Genomic DNA, 15,620 nt, shown 5'->3' with positions numbered 1-15,620 from the left:
TGTCATATAAATAATCATCTACTGAATGTAATTGATAGTTGCCAAATGGCACCAAAAGTCATGATAAACAAGCATTGCATACAATTACTCTGTTTGTGTTATTCAACAGGTCAACCAGGTCAAAAAACAACTTCTCCTTATGGAACTGTCTCTGAAAGGTTTGGGGCTGTATTCAGCAAAGCAAATCATTGCATGATTAAAATAAAAGAGTGTGTTTACAAGAATACAAGAGTCTCACGAAAAAGTCCTTATTACATTGGCTATGACTATGACACTGAAATTGCTCAGATTTTTATCCACAAAATATAGAAGTTTGTAGAGAACATTGGGTCTATTTCTTGCCATGTACCATGCAAATAAACGTGACTTGACAAGAACACATAGCTTACATCTCCAAACAATACAGCTGATGCACGCTGACTGATGCTCGGAATACTAAAGTGATCCTGTTGCCAGGTGATTGCTTCAGCTGAAATGTGAGAACACACGAGGTGAGAACATGTCAGCACGAGACGGCAGCATATCAGTCATCTAGACGTGACGCTACGTCTAAAGTGAAAAGAGCTCATTTCCCCATGGCTTATCTCAAAGCAACTAAAGAGGAAACGCAGGGTGTGGACCTCCGCCCCGCCGAGTCTGGACACGTTAGCACAGCAACCTGAGCAGAGTCCACTCACGCTAATGAGCCATGACTGGACTATGGCTGGCCTAAAGGCCCTGTTCAAACATCCAGCAAACTTGTTATCGGATCCACTATTAATGCATCTCTCTATCTCCCTCAGTCTCTCTCTCTTTCCCCCTCTTTCTCTCTTCCCTCTCTGTCTTGCACATCACGTGCTGCAGCAAGTCTTTCCGTCCGGAGAGAACGCACTGGAGTGGCTGCAGCACGGCCGGCAGAGACAAATGAGGGCTGGAAATAGCAGCGTGATTGCTGTAATCAGCGTGATGAAGGTGGCCAGGTTCGGCCGAGCGCCGGGCCTGAGTCGAGGAGAAAGGAAGGGCTTCCCAGGATGCACCGCTTCGCCTGCCATGGGACCCTGGGCTACCGACGACCCGTAGCCGGTCCCGCTGGGAATCCGTGATCTCTGACCCCACCCGGAGAATCACAAGCCTGGAGGCCCCCTTGTTTTTCGCTTTCTTACTTTCCATCTCTCTCTCTCTCTCTCTGTCCCTCTATCACACACTCTCTCTCTCTCACCCTCCCTCCTCAGTCTCTCACTCCTGTTACCGCCAACAGTGCGTGACGACTGTGTTGCCTAGGAGATGCCTGACTCACTGTGAGATAATGAGCGACTGGGCAGGGGTGAGTGAGTGTGTGTGTGTGTGTGTGTGTGTGTGTGTGTGTGTGTGTGTGTGTGTGTGTACAGGGGGATAGAAGAGCACGTGCGAGGCAGGGCTGAGCTATTAGCAGGCCACTTGAGATGGGTTACATAACACTGCTGTGGTTGCGGCAGCAGTACCTGCTAGCTCTCCACTTTGTGTGTGTGTGTGTGTGTGTGTGTGTGTATATATTCTGAATGTATGAGTGCGTACACAAAGCATCCCCAGTGAGTCATGTTTCTGTATAATTACCAGACACACACACATACACTATATCTCTAGATAACCAGCATTACCGCACTAGTCCTGTTAAAGGCGGTATAGCATGCATCCAGTGTGCACAACACAGGTGACTGTGAGTCGGAGGGATCTGGTGAGAATCCTGAACACTGCCAGAGTGCTGATTCAGAGTCAGCCTGGATCACTTCAGGAGTCATCTGACCGACTGATTCGTTGCCAGGGCTTCCAACATCAAGTTTCAGAATGAGGGTGAGAGCCGACTACTATGAAGAGCTGCAAACAGCACGTTTGCACTTTTAGCCTCTGAGTAATTCACCAAAAGCCAACATCTGCAGACAGATGCAGAAGGGAGAGTAGCGATGGGGAGGAGAGGAGGAGTGGAGGAGAGGAGGAGTGGAGGAGAGGAGGAGTGGAGGAGAGGAGGAGTGGAGGAGAGGAGGAGTGGAGGAGAGGAGGAGAGGAGGAGAGGAGGAGGGGAGGAGGGGAGGAGAGAAGGAGTGGAGGAGAGAAGGAGTGGAGGAGAGGAGGAGTGGAGGAGAGGAGGAGTGGAGGAGAGAAGGAGTGGAGGAGAGAAGGAGTGGAGGAGAGGAGGAGTGGAGGAGAGGAGGAGTGGAGGAGAGGAGGGCAGACAAGAGCAGACAGGACCGGACCGGAGCGGACCGGGGAGGAGAGGGCGAGACGAGAGAGGAGGGCAGACAAGAGCAGACAGGACCGGACCGGAGCGGACCGGGGAGGAGAGGACGAGACGAGAGAGGACAGGGAAAGGAGGACAGGTTCTCATCCTGTGCTCCTCCCAGCACCAGACTGCACCAGCCCCCCGGTCCCTCACCTTGTGTTCCACCAGCAGCCTCCCTGCCTCCAGCTATCTGTGGAGCCCAACAACTAACTCTATTTCCAATTAGTGACACACACACACACACACACACACTAATGTATACAGCAGTCCACAATAGCATCCCACCCATGAAAGGTGTGCGCGCATGTCCACTCACGCTCATTACCTCTCCCGCCTTGTGGAGTTCATAATAATCAAAAAAAGAGAAAAGGATGCCAGTTACTCTCCAGTGCCATGATGGAACACGGGGTGTGGAGGGGGGGGGGGGGGGGGGGGGGAGACAGTGGGAAAATGGAGAGAAGAAAGATGAGATCCCCAGAAAAGGTCAGACACATGCCACACGCCACACCAGGGGCGTATTACAATGCAGAGCAGACTGGCGCTCGTCTGGATGATTTGTTCTCTATCTCCACCTCACCCTCTCTCTCTCTCTGTGTCTCTCTCTCTTTGTGTGTCTGTCTTTCTCTCTTTGTGTGTCTGTCTCTCTCTCTCTCTCGCTCTCGATAATGTGACTCTATTTAGTGCCTCTATTTAGGCAGAAGTGGTATGTGAGACAACTGTGACAATTAACAACCCCTGAGGCTTGGATTTAAAAGGGTGATGTAGAATGATTTAATCTCTAATGCTTTTAAATACAGGCTTTCAGGACTTCCTCTCTCTCTCTGTCTCCATCAGCGTTTGCAGACTTTATGCACACATATACACGTCCACATACCGCTCACCACTTCAGTCTAGACAGACAGCGACCTACGCCACAAACAAATCAACCGCTAATGCTGTAGTGGAGCTCTCAGGCACATAGCAGCATACAGTCACACGCAGCTCAGCCCAAACAACACGCCGCGCCACACACGCACAGACGCCCACACGCACACACACAAACTATTCCCAGACCAACCAAAAGCAATAGAACAGCTCTACATAAACAAGAATACTCTTTGTTAGTTTTCCATAAGGACTTTCACCCATGTTAGTGAAAATGAGTCCTTGCTTTTGGCACAGGTGCATTTATTATTCAAGGGCAGACACTTCTGAATGGAATCCAGCACCTTAAGCAGTATGACGGAGATGTTGCACCTGGAGAACTACAACACCAGGCCTACTGCATGTTTTCATGCTGTTAGATGTATATACTGTAAACTTTCATTCCAAAACGTGGGACCACCTAGACCAGATTGTGAAGCGGGTAATGTGCGGGTAATGTGTGTGAGTGTGTGTGTGTGTGTGTGTGTGTGTGTGTGTGTGTGTGTGTGTGTGTGCCATGCATGCTGCTGTGGGCAGTGCTGCTGACCTTGATCATCTGGGCCACGTAGCTCTCAGGCCCTGTGTACTCAGTGGGGTCCTTGACGCGCACCAGCACCAGGAAGTACAGGTAGTGCCACATGTTGTGCTCCGCCGAGCTGTGCTCCTCGAACGACACCGTCTTGTTGTCGAACTTGTCCCGCTCCAGCCCTGCAGACAGCGGTACATACACACACACGTACGTTTGAGGAGACACTCACAGCTGTTACTATACACACACTATCTCCACTCACACACAGCACATCCACTGATAAGCAGCACCAACGGGGACTTGTCTTGGGTGGTGGTTTGAAGAGTGATGGATCAGAAGTAAAGCTGTGTGTGCACTGTGCAGCCGAGGTGTGAACTTCATGTTCACATGATCACCTTTGTGAACATGAAGCTCACACCTACAGCATCTGCACAGCAATAACTGCATCCACAGCAATACCTGCACATACGTCCTCAGTCTTCTGTCCTTTTTTGTGGGCCCACTAATGAAGCTCATAGTCACTGCATGAGTTGGAGTATAGATTCAGACTATGAGACAGAAAAAGTGACATTTCTGCCATGTTTCTGCAGTTGATTTCACCCATTAAGTACACCTTGAGGAGCACTAGTAATTACACGTTTCCCAGAATGTTTCAGCCAGAGCGCTAGGTCCCAGGTCAGTGCTGCTTACCACAGATAAACAGATAAACGTGTGTGTGTGTGTGTGTGTGTGTGTGTGTGTGTGTGTGTGTGTGTGTGTGTGTGTGTCTCTTACCACAGATAAACAGATAAACGTGTGTGTGTGTGTGTGTGTGTGTGTGTGTGTGTGTGTGTGTGTGTGTGTGTGTGTGTGTCTCTTGCCACAGATGAAGCAGGTGGTCTTCAGGATCTCCTCCTTGCGTTGCTTCTCGCTCCTCAGGTCGGCGAAGGTGTCGATGATCACACCGAAGATGAGGTTCAGAACAATGATGATGACGATGAAGAAGAAGAGTAGGTCGTAGATCACACGCGCCACAAACAGAGCCTCCTACACAAGGACCAAGGACAACCAGAGGTCATCACACCACGGTGACCACCAGCAACATACTACACTAGACGTGAAATGGTAAATCATATTACAATATGAAAATATGGCTATTCAGTTCACCTAATTTAGGGTGAGTGATTTGTATAACAACAGATCTAAGATTGTATACCTCATACCTTAGATAGACAATAGACAATTAAGGATCATAGACTGACATATTTGACAGTGAATTTGAATGCGCCAGGCTGAAATCAAATTCTCAGGAACTCCCATGGGGAGGCAGTGAGTAGAGATCAACCAGAAGGGTTATTTAAATAAATACATTTTGAACTGTCCTATGTTTAAAACAAACAAACACACAAACAAACAAACAACAAAAAAAAAACGTCTTAATATTTGGTGTCCGTGTCTCGATAACAGCAAGCAGAAATATTGTGATGATATTGCCATCTCAATTTTGTGTTCCATCTCTGGTGCAGAGCCCTTGGCTGTGGCATGCAACGTGATCTGAGGGAGACCCCGTTTGCTGCTGCCTTTATGAGTGTGGTGAATGGAATTGAAGCGTGTCGTGCTGATGCTACTGACTTCTTTCGAGGGCTTCCGCAGGATGTCTCCGATGCCACCCCCGTTGCGCAGGCCGTGGTTGAGGACCGTCATGATGCAGCGGATCAGCGTATCACACATTTGCTCGGTCTCATCGCCTTCCTCATCCGACGACATCACTGTGGGGGTCACACACATAGGAAAGGTCATTCAAGGTCACTAGAGACCTCAAAAGACCACTGAACAAAGAAAGGGGAGGAAGGACAGGAAAGAGTTGTCCAGTTGTTGTTTTTTTGTTTTTTAAAACAAATCGGAGAAAAGCTATTTACAGTGTGTGCAATTAAGTGGAAAAATGGAGTCGCTAACAACAAAGCTGTTTCCAAGCAACAACCCACACATGCACAATTACTTTTTAACAGCCCTTTCAGTGGTGAAGTGAAGGTCAAAGCGCTGCACTCTCCCACAAAAGCTCTCCCTCCCAAGGAAAACACACTAGCATCTCTCTATGAGACGGTGGGGGGGCTATCAGCTATTGAGAGCAGGGAGAGGCAAAAAGCGATAGCATGGAAAATGGAGAGAGAATAAGAGAGACTGAGGGACAGAAGAGAATGTGTGGGAGAGGGACTGGAACAAGACTGGGGGGAGAGAGTGTGTGTGAGAGAGATAGTGTGGTGTGTGTGTGTTTGAGAGAGAGAGAGAGAGAGAGAGAGAGAGAGAGAGAGAGAGAGAGAGACCGAGAGCAGCAACACGTGTGCACACACTTGGGGCACAGGTGATCCATGTAGGCACTCAGGTCCCCTGAACAAAGAGCAGTCACCGCTGCTCAGTGACCACACACACACACAAACACACACACACACACACAACATGAAGCTTATAATATATGTACATGTGACCACACACCACATTTAAACACATGCTACACACACATGTTGACTGGTAATGAAAGCAGCCAGTCTCAGACTCAAACAACATCCTTGTCTTTCTTTCCATCTCCTTGGAGTTTAAAATCATGGGTGGGGTAGACTATGTAGACATGCATCACTCTCTCAACAAAGGCAAAACGGCATGCTTGTGTTGAATAGAGGATTAAGCCTCTACTTTGCGGAGCGAACTGAAAAGCAGCCATCCTGCTGCGCTTGTTTGGTGTGAGGCGACTTTAGTCTGGTGAGGCCGTCTGGGCCCTCTGCCAACCTGGCACTGCCAGACGGTCACAAGGGGAGAACGAGGAATTGGACAAGCTAAGGAAAGGTTTTTTTTAAAGGAATTGCATATCTTTTTGGATGGATTTCAATGTTCTGCATTGCACTATAAATACTTATTGTTTTTACTTCCAAAATTCTAATCGGACACTCCTTTAAAGCTTGGCTCTCGATTTTCTTTTACTATTACACATAATTCCTATCTGTTTGGGTTTATTAATTCATCTTATACATGCATGCATGTGTCTGTGTGTCTATGTGTGTGTCTCTGTGTGTGTGTGTGTGTGTCTGTGTGTAAATGACATACTTGCAGATCCTGCAGATCCTGATCCGGGGCAGCTGTCCTTTGAACACGTATCAACATCTAGCACGGCTGTTTCTTTCTCTGTAAGGGTGACACAGAGGAACATTTCCCCTAAGTTGGACGCCCCTGTGGCCAGGACCTCCCGTTCCACTAACTCTGCACGCTGACCGCTGGCCGCATGTCGACTACATCCACACTGAGGCCCCAATCGTCTAACACGTCATCAGCCCTGACTCTACTGCTAGGAGCCACAAACATGCCAGGTAACACTGATGGAATGAAATGAACAATGAATGAATGGCTTTCAACAGATCTCTGAATATGATACAACCAAACCAACAGAGTGATTTATTGTGTATACAGTACATTTAAGCCACATATTCAAAAAAGGAATGAGTGCTAAATGACTGTAGTTAGAGAATTGGCAAATATGTTAAAGTGCCCTATACTGTAGATGAAGGTCATACCACACAGCATGAGTAATTGATGTAAAAGTCCATGTTAAGTCCAGAAGGGTGAGCAAAGGTGACCAGCAACTGCATTAGATTATGTCTAGTGTATGTGTTACTGAAGGTAGTAGTTGTTGGGAGAGGTGAGACTGTGTTAAATGATAACAGGCCTTAATAGTGGAATATGCCCAGCATCTGCAAGGACATGCGAGAGCTGCAGCAGCATCCACTGGGCCAAGAGACTGAACCACAGACATTAGCGTGCTCAAAGCTGTGTGTGTGTCTCTCTCTGTGTGTGTGTGTGCGCTTGTGTGTGTTACATGTAAGGACTTAGGTATAAATACATAGATGGATGTGTGTATGTCAGTGCATACTGTATCACATATTTTGGATCCTTATATTTTTTTCTTTTTTTTAAAATGTTTTCCTTGATAAAAACCCCATGAAAGTCCATGAAACGCCTTTTAAGTTGTGTAGAAAAGCATCCACTGTAGCACCCACCAACATAATAACTTCCCACCAACATAATAGAAAATCTGCATGTTTTAAACGTAATAATCCTGCCAACGTAACAATGTCCCATCAATGTAATCAACCAAAAATTATTACGTTTGCGGGAAATTATTAGGTTGGTGGCAAGGTTAAAAAAGTTATTACATTAATTTCCCACCAATGTAATAATTCACTGATTTAATGAAATGATATCTGTTTTACCAGTGGTAAGGGTATAGTTGTTAACGATTGTCACCATCTAAACCAATCTCAATCTCATGACCATAAAGCCTTGTCTACCTTTACTTAAGTTGGGAAGTTAAAGGAATCATCCGGAGTAAAATGCACTTTAGATCAATTTACGGATGATTGGAAGTACATACGTTGAGTTGACATCAAAATCATGTCATTCGGATGTGTTTTGAGAAAGTTAGATTTTACCGTTTTTAGTCAAAACTCGTTAGCCTGGAAGTGACCAGGGCAAGTCATTTCGCCGCTACAAAAAGCTGGCGTCTTTAGGGGAAAGTCCATAGGAGTCGATTGCCGAGTGTGGAGTAACACGCTCTGGAAATTCACAATTTCGTTGCCGTTTAAAAAAAAAACTAAACAAAAAAAAAAACATAGTCCAGTCCATACAACTTCATTTCAATTTCGAAAGAAATACTGGACTATGTTTTTAAAAAAAAAAAAAAAAAAAAACGGCAACGAAATTGTGAATTTCCAGAGCGTGTTACTCCACACTCGGCAATCGACTCCTACGGACTTCCCCCTAAAGACGCCAGCTGCAGCAGCAACATTTCCGGAAAGGTACTGGCTTGATGAAATTCATTCTGGACTCTCTATCCGACCACATAAAGACCTCGGGATACTTCGGTTTGGCTTTAGGGACCCTCTACTCACTACCATGTAAGTGTAATGTTGTTTGGAACTGTAGAAGAGGTATAAAAATAGCGTTTTGTAGCGGCAAAATGACGTGCCCTGGTCACTTCCAGGCTAACGAGTTTTGACTAAATACGGTAAAATCGAACTTTCTCAAAACACATCCAAATGACATGATTTTGATGTCAACTCAACGTATGTACTCCCAATCATCCGTAAATTGATCTAAAGTGCATTTTACTCCGGATAATTCCTTTAATGTAATAACTTTGTAAATCCACCAACGCAATAACTTCCTGCAAAACTTATTGGTTTATTACGTTGGTGGGAAATTATTATGTTGGTGGGAAGTCATTAGGTTGGTAAGTTTAAAACGTGCAGATTTTTATTACATTGGTGGTTTATTATGTTGGTGGGTGTTCCACCCATATCCATACCCAAGTTTTTATGTCTTTCTCCATCTCTTAAATGTAAATGAGTAAATGTGTGTGTGTGTGTGTGTGGTGGACACAGACATAAGAGTCAAGTGTTCCCCTTTGCATGTGTCTGTGTTTGTGTACGTGCAGATGTAAGTGTGTCAGAGTGTGAATGCGTGTTTATTTTTGTAAGTGGAGCGTGCCTGTGTGTTTGTGGTAGTCCGTAAGTGTGCGTGTATGAAGCACTGTGGCCTGAGTGGACAGACAGACAGACACACTCACTCACTCACACACACACACACACACGCAGGCAGGCAGGCAGACACACAGCGAGATGAGGAGATTACGTAACGAGTGTGTGGCCGCTCCGGGGTTATGCAACAGGTGCACATGTGCTGGCAGGTTGTCTCTCACCCTGTCACCCAGCGTGCACAAAAACACACACACACACACACATAACAAGACACACATACACAACAATGCGCAAGAGAGACACACATAAATACAAACACACAAACACACACACAGAAAATCATGCTCTAAATCTGTTCTTCCCCTGGGCATCAACACATTTGAACTTAACACTTAAAAGGTGCCATGTGTAAGAATTGAGGTAAAAATATCCAAAAAATGAGCTACACGCATCAAAAGAATGAGAAGAAATAAGGGCGATGATTTCATTAAAAAAAATGGCAAGGTATAGTGCTGCAGAGATATCAACCTGAATTAGCATGCTAAATTACCAGCCACAGCCCGACAGGTGTCATAATACCAGTTTCGGCCATGGAAGGCGGTATGCGGGCAACATAACCACCAGCCAAACTGCAAGACACGTTTCCCGGTTGTTACTCTAGGGTAGACCATCTCACTTTCTGGAGGTATACTGCCCCCATCTTTTATGGAATGTGGAGTATGAATTGATTTTTTGGTGGACATTACACATGGCACCTTTAACTCTCATATTCACTGGACCTCCAAACAATGTCTTATACTACTGATCCTCATGCAATCCATTTATTCTCAGCAGGTAAACTGGGCGTGGTTAGGTGGCAGAGCCAAACAATCCTGCAATTTCTCCACAACACTTTCACCTCCAGGAATTTGTGCAAATTTAAATGTACATTCAATAAATGAGAAACAATATAATAATAACAAAATATATACACTAAATATAGTCTTTTCACTATCCATGAACAAGGACTGATTCACTGCTCCATTCCGTCTTACTGCAATGATTAGAGCCAATGTTGCAACAGTCACTGCTTGTGAGGTGTGACTGAAAGTGTGTGTGGATATGAGCAGACGTTAACAGCAAGTGTGTATCGCAACTGAAATAACACTGATGGTGGGTGGAGTGAGATGCCTCAGAGACAGGGCCTGCAGAGTGAGTGAGTGAGTGTGTGTGTGTGTGTGTGTGTGTGTGTGTGTGTGTGCGTGCAGCAGCAGCTGCTGCAGCCGTGGCGTTCAGTGGAGGAGGAGGACGGGCGTGGACTCAGATGAGCCCTTCAGCATTGCTGCTATGCACACGGCTCCTCTGGCACTGACCAAGCACTCACTCACACGCTCGCTCACTCACTCACATTCAAACTCACTCTGACCCGTCCAAGAGGGAAAACACACACTGAAACACTGAAACAAACACACATGCACACACACGCACAGAAACCTCCCACAATGTCCACACAGCACAGTCACAGACTTTAGGCATGCAGGGTTAACGCCTGGACACAGCCACACTGCATTACAGATTGGTCTTTCAGCACATTTTGTTGCCCTGCCCTGTTTGTTTACACGTACCTCTGAGTGTGTGTGTGTGTGTGTGTGTGTGTTCATGCTCTGTGTTTTGCTAGGTGAGCTGGAAAGGTCAATAGTCCCCTTCCAGGCAACCTGATCTCACACACGCAGGGAGTGGTAAAATTAGACATCAAATAAATGAGCGACCCTGGGGGCAGAGGGGGACACACACATGCTGACTCTGTCTGTGTGTGTGTGTGTGTGTGTGTGTGTGTGTGTGTGTGTGTGTGTCTGCACGTGCTGTTGCGTAAAGATCTTAAGGGCAGGTATGCATGAATTAAAGCTTTAAAGTGCTATTAATAGACTGGACCAGAGTACTCTACAGTTCGTGTGTCTTCATGTCTGTGGAGAATTTTATGTGTGGGTATCTGTATACATGTATAAGAAGGTGTGTGTGTGTGTGCGCATGTGTGTGTGTGTGTGTGTGTGTGTGTGTATGTATGTATGTATGTATATGTATATGTATATATATATATATATATATATATATATATGTATGTGTGTGTGTGTGTGTGTGTGTGTGTGTGTGTGTGTGTGTGTGTGTGTGTGTGTGTGTGTGTACGCACGTAGAAGGTGAGCTAGCGGTTTGAGGGGCTCCACGGGGATGCGGAAGTCGTCCTTGAAGAAGAGGAAGCCCACGATGGAGAAGAGGTAAACCAGGATAAGGGCCAGCACGGCCGTCAGGATGATGGAGCGCCCGTTCCGCGTTACACTCTTGATCACGTTCAGCAGCGTCTCCTCCCTGTACACCAGGTCAAAGAGCTGGACACACACACACACACACACACACACGAGGGACGTTATCATCCTTCTTTAGACAGTGGTGATTCTTGTCTTGGTAATGCATTTGTTGAAATGCCTGCTAGCATGTTTTGTTTTTATCTCAAAAAGCCCAGATGAAACATATCTGCACTCTGCAGATGAAACATATCTGCACTATCCTGCTTGAGAAGGAACTGTACAGATTAAGGTATAATCCCCACCCATACAAAAAACAGCATGCGGACAAGAGCTGATGCTTACAATGCAACAACCAGATCCAGCAGTCCAACCCTTTAACACTGTCGTCATCACCTGCATGTTCCCTCCAAAATAGCTTATATGATTGAAAACACAGTGCACGGCCAGGAGAGCAAGAACATCAGAGCAAGATCTGGGCCTCGGATTTTCTGCGATGGCCATGATTGAGGGATTCGGCCCCTATCAACGCAGCTACACATGATGGGACATGAGGAGGTGGCGGAGGCCCTTACCAGGAAACTGTAGAAGAACTCGTGCACCAACAGGCCCAGCATGCAGACCACTACGTAGGTCATGTGATACAGGAAGGCCACGTCCAGCACCACAGCTTTGTATCCGCGTGTAAAAGTTCCCCGGTTGCCAATAAAGCTCACCAGAAACACGATCTTATTCAGCAGCTATGAGTGGGAGAGAGAGAGAGAAAGAGAGAAGAGAGAGAGAAAGAGAGAAGAGAGAGAGAGAGAGAGAGAGAGAGAGAGAGAGAGAGAGAGAGAGAGAGAGAGAGAGACAGAGATGGTGGGACAAAGAGAGAGGCAGAACATGAGACGGAAAGGCGAAATCAGACTCTATCTCATGCTGGAGATTATTCACACGTGGCCAGCAGATCGTGAGTTCCACTGAAGAGGCTATTCATTAGCCACACAGTTCAATACAAAAGCCCCTGACTGAGGCTGGGGACAGCTTGCTCTGCGTCCACAGCTTGTGAGTGAACGACAACCCCAATGCCCACAGAGCAGCCAACTGGAGCTGAAGCAGAGGAGTCTCCTGGACTGTCCCTTCTGGGTGGTTACTTCTGGCAGGAACCATGGTAACAAGACGCCCACATCCCAAAGATGTTAACACTCACCATGACAGATTGTGACAGATTTACCAGGGACTCTCCATATTTCCTCATATCAGATAAACTCAGAGCAGTTTGGGGAACCAGGCAGTGATACTCTCATGAAAATCTGCTGTAGGGTTTCACATCATGAAAAGCAGAATGGAACCAGAGGGGTCACAGAGAGTGTGATGCACTACTGGACTGTGTGGCTAATGGCCTAATGTTTACATCACAGTACATTCAAACACATCTGACTAAAGTCCTAAAGTAAATACCTACTCCTACTACTGACACCTGACTAAAGTCCACCACCACTACTACTACTACTACTACTACACAATCTCAAACTGACATCAAGGAAACAATAATGCTGGCATAAATACAGCCGTGGTGTATCTGACTGTAGCTTTACATTACATTACATTACATTTAGCAGACACTTCTTGACCAAAGTGACTTACATATGTCAGCTATATTACAAGGGATCACACCGTCCCCAGAGCAACTTGGGGTTAAGTGCCTTGTTCAAGGGCACAACGGTGGAAGCCGGGAATTGAACCGACAACTGTTGCTAGCCTAGCTCCTGAACCACTACACTACCACCGCCCTAGCTGACAGGGTGATGTGGTGCAGGCTGTGGGGTGAGGGGTCATGGGCTCTTACGTTGGCAGCGCCCAGCAGCAGCAGCGTGGGCCCCAGGCCCAGCGTGTAGATGGAGCGCATGATGCCACACAAGAGGAAGGCACGGATGTTGCCCGGCCTGGGCAGCAGGAAGAGCATGACTGTACTCATGGCCATTGCCAGCCACAGCAGGAGGGACGAGAAGGAGGACAGGACATCTGCACAAACACACACACACACATGCACATTGAGAGGATTTGTACCATAACCAACACAACACATCTATATCGGTGTATATGTTTATACTGTATGTGAAATGCATATAAATTATGGTCAAATAATTAGCATAGTGCAAGGCAGGAAACCATATTGTGGGTCAGAGAAAACTGACCCTCTCCTTTCTCATCTTCGTCTCCGAAAGGATAGAAGAGCGCCACGACCAGGTTGACCAGCACGGCCAGGTTAAAAGAGATGCTGCCCCACAGAGAGATGTGCCGTGAGAACCAGAACAGAGGCCCGTTATCTAAGGGAGACAGGAAGGTGATGAAGAGGAGGCATCCACCATCACACACACACACACACACACACACATATATATCACACATCCACAGTATGCATCCTGCAGGTTGGCACACTTAATAATGGAGAGACAGCAGTGGTCAGGTCTTACTGCGGATTTTCTTCTGCCAGCTCATCTCGTTGTAGAGGTCTTCAAACTGCTGGAAAAAGTCGTTGACCTTGCTGCCCTGGTCATCGCGCTCGGTGGAGGTGAACACGCGCATCTTGGACTCCTCCGTCAGGTACTCACAGATGCTGGGAACGGGGAACACGATCTTCTCCATGGTGCGGTCGTGGCGCACAATCTGACAGAACACGGGCAAACGTCAGCTGACCAAACCTGACTTTGTCCTTCTACCGGAGTAATGTGAGCAGTGGGTCAGTACCTCTATCTGGGCGGTGTGCTTTTTATAGTACGACAGGGCATCACTGCATTCACCCTCAATCTCCACTCCTGGCTTTAGGCTCTGCTGCAGAATCCTGTCGTGCCGTGCCAACTACAGTCAAAAACATGTATGGGTTAAAAACCTCTTACATCATCGTGACAAAAACACCGATAAAGCAGAGTAAACCCAGAAACAATTTACAGATTAAATGATTTATTGTTCACTTGTTTATTTAGTTGATGTTGCTTCATTTCTTTTAAAAGGCCCTAGTTGTGTGCTGTGAGTGGTGCCCAGTGGTGAGAGTGAGATCAGGCAGAGATGATGTGAACCGTCTGAAACCCGGCGGAGGCTAATTCCCCTCACAACAGACTGGCTGGAGTGGTGCCGAGCTGAGCAGCGAGCATGGCTAAGCTATGACTAATCACAGCACCTTGTGACATCCATCCACCACCCAGAGTGGAGTCTGTGCGAGAGAAAGCCCGGCACACAGGGGTTCACTTCGGCCAACAAGCCTGACCTGCCGTCTGTGCGCCGGGCGCTCGCTCCCGCCATGGCTCCTGCAGGACACTCCGCCTCCTTCTCCACCTCCTCCACCTCCTCCTCCTCCGCCTCCTTCCCTGCGCCGCAGCACCTGACGGGACATGGGCGGGTGAGAGGCCCAGGCAGCTGAGCAGTGAGCTGGCTGAGCAACACATGAGCTGGGGAGGGCCCGGGCAGGGTCATGGGACTCCAAGTCATAGGGGGGGGGGGGGGGGGGGGTTCTGTACGTCATCGTGCTCCCAAGCTGAACTGAGTACAGTGGGAGGACTGCATGTAGGTGTGTGACTGTGTGTGTGTGTGTGTGTGTGTGTGTGTGTGTGTGTGTGTGTGTGTGTGTGTGTGTGTGTGTGTGTGTGTGTATGAGTGTGTGTGTGTATGAGTGTGTGTGTGAACCTCATGATGACCCAGACCATTGTCATGAGGTGAAAGTTGACTTGCTTGAAAGTTGCAAAACACCAAACAAATAGCATGAGGCATTTGGGATTTATCATTTAAACACTGTTAAATACGAAATGCTTTTAACCATCATTTATCATTCATTAAAAGCAACCCAAGGCCCTTGGAGGCACTTAAAATCGAAACAAATCTACGATCATCTGACCAACAAAATGTCAAAAAAAAAAAAAAAAAAAAAAAAAACACGAGGTGTAGTGACCCTGTGCCCATCTATTTTAGAAGTGAGAGAGGTGAAGTGTCACAGGAAGTCTTCCAGACTCTTCCGCTGGTGTCTGGGTTAAAGTGGGGCCCTTGTGGCGTGGTGTATTTTTACCATTTCACAACCACAATGTGTCAGTTCTGTTAGCCACAAAGTGAAACTAACTGTCAGTCTACCCATCGTAAACACCGTTAGAGTGCTTAACTTAAAACACTTGCAAGAGCAGTAAATATCTTTATTGAAT

General features: G+C 46.9%; 1 protein-coding gene across 5 annotated transcripts in view; it reads right to left on the bottom strand.

Moving 5' to 3' along the window:
- The window catches only part of itpr2 (inositol 1,4,5-trisphosphate receptor, type 2), an 86,392-nt gene that overhangs the window by 7,181 nt on the left and 63,591 nt on the right, over positions 1–15,620 (bottom strand). For 4 of the 5 annotated variants that reach the window (XM_042111339.1, XM_042111340.1, XM_042111341.1 and 1 more), the window contains 10 exons: positions 14,182–14,292; positions 13,908–14,100; positions 13,629–13,760; positions 13,280–13,455; positions 12,027–12,191; positions 11,340–11,535; positions 6,747–6,824; positions 5,280–5,416; positions 4,529–4,694; positions 3,687–3,847 (listed from right to left, as the gene is read on the bottom strand). In XM_042111339.1, the coding sequence (XP_041967273.1) occupies positions 3,687–3,847; positions 4,529–4,694; positions 5,280–5,416; positions 6,747–6,824; positions 11,340–11,535; positions 12,027–12,191; positions 13,280–13,455; positions 13,629–13,760; positions 13,908–14,100; positions 14,182–14,292 (1,515 nt within the window). The remainder of the gene's footprint in view (positions 1–3,686; positions 3,848–4,528; positions 4,695–5,279; positions 5,417–6,746; positions 6,825–11,339; positions 11,536–12,026; positions 12,192–13,279; positions 13,456–13,628; positions 13,761–13,907; positions 14,101–14,181; positions 14,293–15,620) is intronic. The other variant, XM_042111342.1, reaches the window with a different exon arrangement.

The sequence above is a fragment of the Alosa sapidissima genome, chromosome 11, assembly GCF_018492685.1.
Source record: "Alosa sapidissima isolate fAloSap1 chromosome 11, fAloSap1.pri, whole genome shotgun sequence".
NCBI lineage: Eukaryota > Metazoa > Chordata > Actinopteri > Clupeiformes > Clupeidae > Alosa > Alosa sapidissima.
Note: the sequence above shows the minus strand (reverse complement) of the source record. Positions and strands in the feature narration are given on the sequence as shown.